General features: G+C 45.8%; 1 protein-coding gene across 1 annotated transcript in view; it reads left to right on the forward strand.

Annotated features, from left to right (window-relative positions):
- Positions 1-10,547, forward strand: part of GPX7 (glutathione peroxidase 7) — a 92,068-nt gene extending 81,521 nt beyond the window's left edge. The window contains exon 3 of the mRNA XM_086952447.1: positions 8,394-10,547. Within this exon, the coding sequence (XP_086808573.1) occupies positions 8,394-8,557 (164 nt within the window). The 3' untranslated portion in view covers positions 8,558-10,547. The remainder of the gene's footprint in view (positions 1-8,393) is intronic.
- The last annotated feature ends 1,342 nt before the right edge of the window (positions 10,548-11,889 follow it).

Consider the following 11,889-nt stretch of genomic DNA (forward strand, 5'->3'; position numbering starts at 1 on the left):
GAAATTCGAGTGGGACGAGGAGGCCCAGTCGGAATTTGACTCCATCAAGGCATGCATCAGCCAGGCCATTCCATTACAGGGATATGTACCCACGGGCAAGACCATAGTAACCACGGATGCGAGTGACAAGGGATTGGGGGCGGTCCTGGCGCAGGAGAGAACGGATGGAACGAAAGAAACAATCAGCTTCGCTTCAAGGGCACTATCCCCAACGGAACAGAGGTACAGCGTGATAGAAAAGGAAATGCTGGCCGTCACATGGGCGTTGAGTAAATTTCGCCAATTCATATGGGGCACGAGGTTCAGGCTACAAACAGACCACAAGCCCCTCGTCAAAGTATTGACGTCATCCGGCCACGACACGGCCACCCCGAGAATAGCGAAGATGTCTCTGAAGCTGCTAGACTATACCTACGATGTCGAGTACCTTCCGGGCACGCAGAACAGGGTGGCGGACTACCTCAGCAGGGCGGCGGCGATGGAAGACGCCCCGAGTACCACCCCCGAGACAGAGGAGATGGTCGCTTGCATGGAGGATCACGAGACAGCCATCAGCGCTCAGGAGTGGCAGGAGGCCTATGAACTTGATGAGGAGAAGAGAGAGGTCAGGAAACACCTCAAGTTGGGGTGGCCGGACAAAAGGAAACTGTCGGAGAATGTCCGCCGCTTTTACGAAATAAGGGAAGAGTTGTCCTTGAGTGATTCGGGGATATTCTTATACCGAGGTGAGAGAGTAGTACCCCCGAAGTCATTGATACCAAGACTGCTTAAAACACTCCACGAAGGCCATCTGGGCATAGTGAAAACCAAGGCGTTGGTCAAACAGACGTATTGGTGGCCAGGAATGGATGCCCACATCAAGAGGCAAGTCAGGGAGTGTGTGCAGTGCCAAGGAGCGGACAAGGTGCTCCGACCACTCCGACCGGCGCTGGGGAAGTTTGACACGCCACATGGTCCCTGGGAGGATGTGGCGATAGACATTCTGGGGCCGGTTCTGGACAACCAGGGAGTGAACAAGTATATCTGCGTGCTGATGGACAAGTATTCCAAGTGGCCTGAAGTGGACATACAGGAGTCGATGGATACGGACACGATCTTGAAATTCGTTACTGAAGTGTTCCTGAGGGAAGGAATACCCAGAACGATCCTCAGTGACAACGGGCCACAATTTGTGTCGGACAAATGGGGAAAATACATGAAACGCAACGGGATTGAAGTGAGACACACGGCGGTGTACCACCCCGCGTGCAACGGCCAAGTTGAAAGGTTCAACAGGGTGCTCATGGGATCCATCCAGGCAGCCATTTCTCAAGGCAAGGATTGGGAAGTGGAGATAATGAATATGATATGGGCCTACCGAATAACTCCCTCGGTGGTAGGGTACAGTCCCTTTCAGGTGTTAAGAGGGCGGCATCCATTTACGAGGGACAATGTGGCATGGAGGGAAAAGACCATCACCAGCAAATGGTCCCCAGCGGTAGTGCAAAGCAATCTAGAGAAGGCCCAGAGAATATATGCAGCGCACTACGACAAACGACACAGCACTAAAGAAACGTCGCTAGAAGAAGGGGAGTGGGTCAGGATCAAACTGCCCACCCTCCAAAAGAAGGGCGACAGCAAGTTCAGTCAACCGCTCCAAGTTAAGGAAGTGCGGGGCAGAGCAGCCCTCCTTAGTGACGGAAAAGTCTGGTCACAAGATCGCATGGCCAGGGTCAACAAAATATTGGTCTGGCCGAGGACGGAGGAAGCAGACAGAGACACTGATCACCCAGAAGAGAGACCGCATCAGGAGCAGAACAGCCAAGGAGAGGAGGCAGGCGAAGTCAGTGAGGAGAGAGCCCAGGGAGCTGGGCAGGCCGAAGGAGGGAGAGCGCAAGAGAGTGCAGAGCAGAGATCGGTGGTGAGAGATGTGGGGATACCCCAGGCACAGACTGAGACGAGGGAGAACGTGCCGGTAAGACACACCCGCAGCGGAAGGGCAGTAGTGATGCCCTCTCGTTACAATGACTTTGTGGTAGAAAGACACTAAGGTACATGGCCCCGGGCGCCTCACATAGACTATGGGCACAGAGGTGGACTATGCCTTTATAGAAGAGGGGAACGTGCTTTCTGTGTTTATAAAGGGGGGAGATATGTGGTATGCGCTCTAGCTTACGGGCGCCTACGCGATGACGCGTCACGCCATAAGCTAGAGCGGCACGGCGCACGCGCAGGACTATGAAAGAGAAGGCGCGAACAGAGCTGTGTCAGTTGGCGGCTGGAGCTGGTCATAGCCAGACGCTCGGCGCCCTTAGCGATTGGATTTCTTGTTGTATGAATAAACCTGTTTCCTCTACAAGAAGTCTCCGTGTAGTACTGTGGGGAAGTAAGGAACATTACACACGAGGCAGGCTTTTTTAAATAAATACCGGAATCAAAGAGATGTGGCTACTGGCATGATGTGGCCAAATTTGTTTTACGTTGATCAGGAGCTGAGCAGCTTAGTGCGGTATAGCTTTTGGCCAGAAATTTTTTGAGTTGTTCAGAAGCAGGGCTGAAGTAACTATTTTATGAATTATATCTGTACTTTTTAGGGAGATTACGCATTTTCCCTTTACAGATAATTTGATTTTGGATGAGTTGGAGCTCTGATTTGAAAGCATTAACTTTGAGAATTGCTTGTGTCATCCCTTCCTGAATGCTATGCATTAGCCCTGTCAGCCAGACTGCCAAGGTCTATAACAAGGTATTCAGGAATCGTACCCAAGGCTGTCCCACAGGGCCCCACTTCAGAATTTAGGTCCTGTGTGGATTAGATGGGACTCCATTTGGTCACCAAGACTGATGCTCACCACATCCCCCCAGCTGATGAGCTCATCGACAGTCTGGGCGATGCCAAATTTCTCAGTACTTTTGATCTCACATCAGGGTACTGGAAGATTGCTTTGACTGAGGATGCAAAACAGAGGTCAGAATTCTCGACCCCCACCCCCTGTGCCTCTTCCAGTTTAGGGTGATGCCCTTTGGGTTAAAGAATGCACCCGAACCACCTCCAGGAGGGACTTCAGGACCTGCATCCAGCAAGCCTGATCATCAAGGCCAGCAAGTGCCAGTTAACAGTGGTGTATCTGGGCCACATAGTGGGTGGGGGCAAGGTGCAGCTCCTCCAGGTCGTGACTGAGACTATCATAGCGTGGCAAACCCCCTGTGCCCCCCCTCCTCCCCCCCAACCCAGACTGGAGTGAGGGCCTTCCTGTGGCTCACAGGCTACTACAGGAAGAGATTGTGGCCCCCTTAACTGAGCTGACTTTCCAAGAAGCAGCCCAAAAAGGTGATATGGATGGAAGACTGTCAAAAAGCCTTTGGCATACTCAAGGTGGGCATGTGTACAGCACCCTTACTCAAGGCTCCTAGTTTCTCCAAGGTATTTATTTTGCAGACAGAGACTTCAGAGCATGGCATAGGGGCTGTTGATCAACTGTTAACCTTCATCATTAGGAGATTAATTCCCTGGGAACCGAGGTGGAGCCCTATTGGAAGGGAGGCCTTTGCTTTTGTCTGGGCATTGGAGAAGTTGAGACAATATATGTTTGAGACTCCCTTCCGGGTTCAGACAGACCACAGGACCCTCAGATGGCTCATGCAAATGAAGGATAAACATCCAAAATGATTGAGGTGGTCCATCTACTTGCTGGGAATGAACTTTATGGGGGAACACCATCCTGTGTCAGACTACGCTAATGCTGATGGTCTATCTAGGTGTTTCTGCCTTAAAGACGAGAACTCTTATGAGGTTGGGTAGTTCTCCTCACTTTCTGCTGTGTGGAGGGGGGGCACCTGCTAGGCCTGTCAGTCTTAGGGTGGTCTTATCCCCAAACTTTTGCCTTACTCCTCCACTTACTGCTAATCTTGTTTTTGCTAGCCTTGGGACTCTTTACTACTGCTTACCAGTGCTAAAGTGTGTTTGCTCATTGCCTAAAACATGGTAAAATTGGCATACATCTAATTGGCACATTACATTTACCTGTAAGTCCCTAGTAAAGTAGTACTACCTGTAAATTAAATGGTATAAGTGGGCCTGCAACACTTATAGTGTTTCCCACTTAAGTAGCCCTTCCAACATGTTTCAGGCCTGCCACTGCTGCCTGTATGTGCAATTTTAAACTGCCATTTCGACTTGGCAAAAGAAACTTTTCGCCAGGCCTAAACCTTACTTTTTAATGCCTCTACGTCACCCCTAGGGTAGGTCCCGAACAGCTCATAGGGCAGGGTGTGGTGATTTAGAACGTTTTACATGTATTTTTAACTTTAAGCGTACTGGAAGTGAAACCCTCTTAAATTTGTTTTTCACTATTTCAAGATCTGCCTCTCCTATAGGATAACATTGGGGTACCTTATATTAGTGATAACTTTCATGTGGGTGTAGGTAGGGATGTTAAGTTTGGTGTCTAAAGAACAGTTAAATCCCTCTTTTTGGTAAAGTCGTACTTTAAATGACTATTCTGAAAATGACACTTTTAGAAAGCTGGCATTTTCTTGCCCTAGCTATTTGGTGCCTGCAGCCTGTATCTTGGTTCACATTACAAGGTCTAACTGGCAGTTGGCCTTTGTGTATTGCTCCCAGACCGAGAGACAAAGGGGGATAGGTGCTGACAGGATGGGTTGTCTTTGTCAGGATGAGGGGGAAGAGCTGTCACCTACCACTCTTGTACATCACAAAGACTCTGCCTGAGTGCACACACAAAGGGTTTCACACTAGTCTTAAGTGTCCCTAGGCAAGCTAGGACCAGGACAGGGAAGGAGGAAGCTCAAAACACAACCGGGGATGGAAGCCTCTAGAAACTTCTCCTACTTCAAAGCTGGCACCAAGGATAATTAGTGGACCTCAGACCCAACTCTTCTGGATCTGTGGACTCTGCCAGGAAGAAGTACTGCCCCGCTATGAAGTCTTCCCTGCGGATCACCAACTGCTTTACTGGCCAAGGCCTGCTGTTGCAGCACCAGAAAGCTCCAAGGGTTGGTTGGCTGGCCCTCTATTCAAAGTTGCAAGAACATAACTTGCTTCTTCTAATAGGATGCAACTCTTCTCATCTCAACACAGCGCAACGCAGTTCTCCACCGGCTCTGCCCAGCTCGACGCCGACACATCTTTTTGCAAGTCCTCGCAAGTCCCATCTGCTTTTCCGACGCTGCTCCATGCTGACATCAGCCCAGCATAATGCATAATTTCCTCTGCTCTGACGCCTCGCAGTGCAAGTCTGCAAGCCCTCGCAGCATCTTGACGACAATGCAGGACTGCGCAGCGCTAGCCCCCGTCAACGACCTCTGACTTCGCCACTGCGCAACACTTCTAAACCCCAGACCTCACATTGCAATTCCTCGATGACGGCTCCTCGATTCCGGCCTGTGCAGCCTATTGCACAGACTATGCATCTCGATGCGCAGGTTACAAGGTACTTTCAGCTGACTGAACTCAGTCCTGCGACCCCCGCTGCATTGCGGTCGGCCTGAACTTGTGACTTGGACCTGGTCTACTGCAACCAAATAAGTCCTGCTGGCGTTCTTGGCTTTTTAGTGCTTGATTTCTCCAAAATCTTCGGTTCTACTAATTTCATTTTTCTCTCAAATAATGTTTTACATTTTACTCGATTTTATTTAATTGGTGTGGATTTTTTCTTTTTTCTTATGTTGTGTTTCCACTTTATTGCAGTTTGAACTGCTGCATAAATACTTTACACATTGCCTCTAAGTCAAGCACGACTACTTCTGTGCCAAGCTACCACAGGGTTAAGCACAGGTTAATTTGGCGTTGGTTGGGACTTCACCTCCCCTTCAACCAGTAACCCAATTTCTTGCACTTTGCAAATGGACTGTGATGGTATAAATTGATCTAGAGGAGTCAATCTTCAGAGACGCTTGGGTATCGTCCTCATATGGGTGAAAAGTGGTTTTGAGATCCCCAGGGGCCCGAATCACAGAACTAACTTAAGATAAAATCCTAAACTTACTACTTTTGGTATTCACAGAAGTTAGGATTTTGTCTTAAGACAGACTTAAGACGGACTTAAGTTAGGATTCTGTCTTAAGTATGTCTTAAATCTGTCTTAAGACAAATTTAAGACAAAATCCTAACTTCTGTGAATACCAAAAGTAGTACGTTTAGGATTTTGTCTTAAGTTAGTTCTGTGAATAGAGCCCTAGGTCTCTGAGTGCTTTGACATATGCATTACAAAGGATTGGTACCAGAATACTCCTGGAAGAGATTATGAAGGAACCTGGTTAACCCCTATAGAACCTGGGCCTATTACAACTACATAACAAAAGGGGGATCCCGAAGGAATAAAAACACATAGAAATAGTTTGGCCCTCAATACTGCATCTGTGATTGTTGGGTGAGATTACTATTTCTTTCACAGTCAGTTATTTAAAACATTTGGATGACCCCCGATGTGGTAAAACCCATACAGTTCTTTCAACACAAACCCACAAAGCATGTGAATGGATTGTATTCCCCTCCTTTAGGTTTATTCTAGAGTTCACATAATTCATTATATTACATTTCACAAAACATCCTACTGTTGGAGTTTTGTTTAGGTAAGTACAATTCACCAAACCAACATCGTACAGTCCTTGTAAACATGATTTTGGGTGTTGAACATAATTCTAGTGACCAGCCGGTCGCTGAGCAGTTAATGGTTTGTCAGTAGTGGAAAGCTTCGAGTTCAATTTTTTTTTTTAACAACGATCCATACGTTCTTCGTGGCCACAGAACTGTTTTCCAGATGTGTTCCAACAAAAGCTCTAGGGTAAAATTTAAGCAAGGGATTAGATCAGTGATTTGGTTGCCGATCTTGCTCCGAGGAGACCTGGGTTCTAATCCTGTCTCAAACGCTTCCCCAAAAGTCTCCTCAGAGTAAATATGTGTAACTATGAATAAGGATAAAAAAATGTAATGTGCTGTCCCAAAGGAAGGAGTCCTAAAAATATTCCTAGGGGAATGTTTTTTTAAAAATCTTAATCCATACTTACATACCATTAGCAGGGAAAAGATAAATAAAATATCATGTCAAATAAACATGTAAAAATATTGCCTATCTTACAAAGTACCTAATTTAAGTATGCAATTATGCAATGTAGTTACAAGATTGAGGCACATGAAATAAAACAAGATAAAGTTGGATGGGTATTAACACACATCAAAATGTGTGACAAGTTATCCAGATAGCCTAGGTTAGACAAGTGTTATTACATGACAGAGGGGCTAGGAGCTACAGAGGTTCAAAGTGGAAACCATATAGCGGAGTAGACATAGCCAGGGCGCGCAGAGTTTCCTCAGCCAGGAAGTTATTCGATGAAACGTGCATCCTTATAATATAAGACTTAATTTCTCGGTTCCGAATAATTTGAATCTTTCTTGAAGACTATTTTTTAAGTCAAACTTGCAGTATTGTGCCATTGTGGTTCAATGGGAAGAACAGGGATATCTGCGTCTAGAGCGCTATATCAGCAGCACCGTTATGAAAACTTAACTAGTTGTAAAACGTCACACAGCGATGTCTCCTACCCGAATGTCAAAAAAGACTGCATTCTATCTTACTTGTTTGTCAGATACATGAGTGCAACAAATATTTAAGCAGAAATGTTAATTCTTCACTTGACCTCACTAGTAGAAGGGATTTAGGGATGATGACTTACCATGATCACATGCTTTGGTGTAAGAAAGTAACAACAGGAGAGCTCTGGACTGAAGAAGCAAAGTGTACCACATTGTGAAAATTGTACTGACTCCATCAGTTTTTCTGAAGCCGGTATGATGTGGAGGTGACCTGGTTGTCATAAAGTCTGTTGGCGAAAGTGTCTTGCGAGGTTGGTCTTAGATGATCTTGAGATGATGAAAGCGTACAAGCGAGGCACTCAGGGAAGAGAGGATCTATTCATATTCATTAATAAGTACTAACAGTAAAAACAGAATAGCATAAACACTGACTGCATTTTCATTGACTGTGGGATACTAGTGAGGCAATGCACTGGACGCATTGTTGCAGCTCTTCAGCCCTTCTCCCCTACACAACAAAGTGGGATAAATGGACTGAGGAAGCAGCCTGCTTCCCTCTTGGGATAACTCGACAGCGCCCATGCTAGCTTACAACAAGATTGGCTTCTCTAGGATAGAGCGCTGTGAGAGGGGAGGAGGATGCATCCAAAGCCCACCTCAGCCATCCTCCCGCTTCTAACCCACAGGGAGTTTTACCCCTGCCTCAACCCTTCAGCCCCACCCTATTGGTAATAAAAGCTGATGGCACTGCATGCTGGAAGAGGGTCATGTGAAAAATGAGAAATCACAGATATCACTGTATGTTTTAGATCTGGTCTCAAGAGGCCTCCACTCACCTGTTGTATTTTCTTTTTGAAAGAATCTTCTAAAAAGGAGCCAGACTGGAACTTCTGGAAGTATTTGGTGAACACTGATGGAAAGGTGGTGAACGCGTGGGCTCCTACCGTCTCTGTGGAGGAAATCAAACCCCAGATCAAGGAATTAGTGAGAAATCTCATTCTGAAGAAGAAGGATGAATTGTAACCATTGTCGACCACGGAGAGATGAACGGCTGGCCAAGCCTCTTCCTGGGGGAACCCACGTGTCCATGGCATGGCTAGAATAAGAACTCCTTCAGAAAGACACCAATCTCCTTGTTATCTTGCTCCGGACCACTACTTTAGGAGAGTCTCTTGTCCTCACACTTGTCTGCATATGGTGCTTAAGGGCGGGGTCTGACTGGTGGAGAATGCAATCATGTTATTATCTCCAACGCCCCTTTGCAACTCTTTTGGATAAACTGAATACAACTGCCACATTTTTTACTTTTAAAGTTCTTAAATGTTTTTAGTATTGCTTAATGAAATACCTAATGGGATTAATAGTATTTACTATCACCAAAGAAGAAAACAGCAGATACCTGCCAATGACAGCCTCAAGAACTGTTGAAAATTAATGAATAAGGCCTTTAATGCCTGCCTTGAGTCTCCTCCCAGAAGCATTAATTTAATTACAAACATGTTTTGTTGTACTATGCCGTTATGTAATGCTAACCAAGGGTTTTGTATTTTAAAGAATGAAAACTTCTAAAATAGGACTGTAATGTGTTTTTCCATGTTCTGTCTACTTGACTATTCCTTTCAGTAGTAATGCATTAATGTCCGTCCTTTAGCGCTTGCGCTACGCTATTAACGTATAAATTGTGCGGCTTACAGAAGCTAGCCGGAAATGGGGGTCTTGGGAGCCTTTTCATAAGTGAGTGTGTACCTTGTGTACATTGGCCTTGTGACTGATTGAACAGTGTGCAGCTAGAAGGAAAACATATGTTTGCTCACGATTAGATGACAAAAATGGGGGTTTTGCAAGAAATTGACAATCCAATACTGGCGGCCCTCAACAATTTGAACAGGTGCAGCCCTGAGGCTGGGATTGCCCAAAGCCTGATGTGCACACGTTAAGACCTTGTCAAAGAGGTTGGAACCTGTGTGCTTGTCTAGAGCAGAGTTACTTAGGCTGTTGCAAGGTTTCCAAATAATAATGACCATCTAGGTTACTACAATTTCTCAATAGATGGCAAAACACAGAATCAATAAAAAATAGGTCTCAGAGTGACAGCAGGAGGATTTTCAGGGTGCCGATGTGGAATATCACCGAAGTGAGAATGGTGTCAGAACTCATCCACCTATACATTCCTCTTAGTGAGTTAAGCACCTGTTTCAGAAATCTGTCTGTAACCGACATGTCACTTATGCCTTAACTGTTCACGTTCTCTGAGTAATGAAAGCTTGCCCAACTCTGCAATGTGGTTGTATGGTAGAGGCACGCATGGATAAAACATGCGTGCCTCTACCACACAGCACAATCCACAAATGTGTCTTCACCACACATTCCTTTACCACGTATGCCTTTACTATGCAATTTTGTGGTAAAGGCATGAATTGCAAAGGGGTATGCATGGCTGAGGTTGCCACTACTCTGACCTCTTTCCCCTGCCCTAAGCTATAACCCACCTCCTACCTGCCTCCCCCACTCTGGGGGCCAAAACCTTCCCTGAGAACTAACCATTCCCCTCCCCTTACTCCGAGGCCTAAAACCCTGCCCCTTAACATACGGTATCCCAAGCCCCTCCTACCCTCGTGATATCCATAAAACTACCCATTCCACTAACCCTTAGGCTTAAAACCATAACCCCTAATTTAAACATCGGTTTTGCCTATGTTGGGAATAATAAGGTGTTTTTATCAATCACCATCCGGGACGAAAGAAAGAGCTCCCATACAAGTATCACAGGAATGGAGAGGATGTGGCACAGCGTCCAGAGTTGCTGACACAAGAGTTCGGGATTCCGGTCCGAGTCTCACCAGCGCAAGAGAGACAGTTTCACAGACATTATTAACTTATCCCAATACTGAGTGGAAGTATTGGGAGAAAGAGTGGAAAATGTTCTGCAATTGGTTCCGTAAAATCGGAAACTGGTTTAAATAAACAATAATGAAATCTCTAAATGTGAACAAAATTAAACCTGTGAAGCAGCCGTTTATTTTCTTTTTATTTACCAATAAGAAATGTGTGAAACATTTTTTGTGAGGTGCTGAGAAATAAGAAAGGGGGTGGCAGAGAGTCACATGGGTGAGAGAGCGTCACAAAGCTTGAGTGTAGGGGCGGGTGAGGGAAGAAAGGCACACATGGGAGACCTCTGGAAACGACATGCATCCTCATGGAGTGCTTCCCAAAAAGTACAAGCTTTGGTAATGCATCGGGTTCGCCTATATGATGAATAATAAATAAGCTGTTTTCATCAATCACCATCTAGGATGAAGGAAAGAGCTCCCTGACAACTCTAACTGTGTAGAGAGATTGTGATGCAGCAGGCAGAGCTGCGGACTCCAGAGCTGGGGATCCTGGTTCGAGTCTTGCCAGTGCAACATCCCGTGATTCTGGGAAAATTACTAAATATCTCCTGATGATGAGTTACATTTATATATAAAACTGTTGCAAGACGAAAAAGCAGAAAGAGGCAGAACTTTATTTATGAAAAGATTATTCCACCAACAGTATATCGGCGGCGGGAAACTGATAAGAGAAGCAGACGAGGAACAAGCACTGGTACATGGAGGAAAATAGGCTACGGCCAATAGACATGGAGGAAAAGTAAGTAGCACGCACAAGAACCAATGAGAAGCCAGGAAAAAGAGGATGCGGGATGTAACTCCCTTTTAAGTTTATATTTAAAACATTCGATTTCTCTAGCACAGCTCAAGCGCTGTGCAGGCGAAATCTAAAAACGACCCCCACCGAGACCTAAAAATTACCCACCAAATTACCCACCCTCCCCTAAGCCCTAAAAACTATCTCACTACCCAGTCCCCTCCTCCTGTCCTGAGGCCTAAAACCCTGCAGCTAGACTGCGCACTGCCTTAACCACGCATATGTGGGGTTAAGGCAAGTGTGCTCATGATGTTGGAACACACGTGGCTGAGGCCGTGACGTTCCAACAGTTTTCCCTGTTATACTGGGTCTGTCCTAAGGAAATGAAAGATAGTACTTATTGCATTCTATGGGAGAGGGAAGCTTGCTTTGCTAATGCCATGCTACCCCAATTCTTTGAGGAATTTAGGCTTGCAGTGCTGTTGTCAGATTTGTACCCACTTGTACTCGTACTACACTAGCTGCACCTGTCCTCTGAAGGAGGGATAGTTGCACTGTTTCTACCCAGAGTGAAGCATTTCTATGATGAGGGGCATTATACACTATACAGTTTTATCAGTAAAATCAAGTAAGTGTGAAATGCTGTGGCCATTTGAATGGAAAACCTGCTGATTGCAAATAAGTGAGCTATCACTTCATGCTACGGGTATGTATTTATTAAAAGTCAT

This window comes from Lissotriton vulgaris, chromosome 1_1 (assembly GCF_964263255.1).
Source record: "Lissotriton vulgaris chromosome 1_1, aLisVul1.2, whole genome shotgun sequence".
In the NCBI taxonomy this organism is placed as follows: Eukaryota; Metazoa; Chordata; class Amphibia; order Caudata; family Salamandridae; genus Lissotriton; species Lissotriton vulgaris.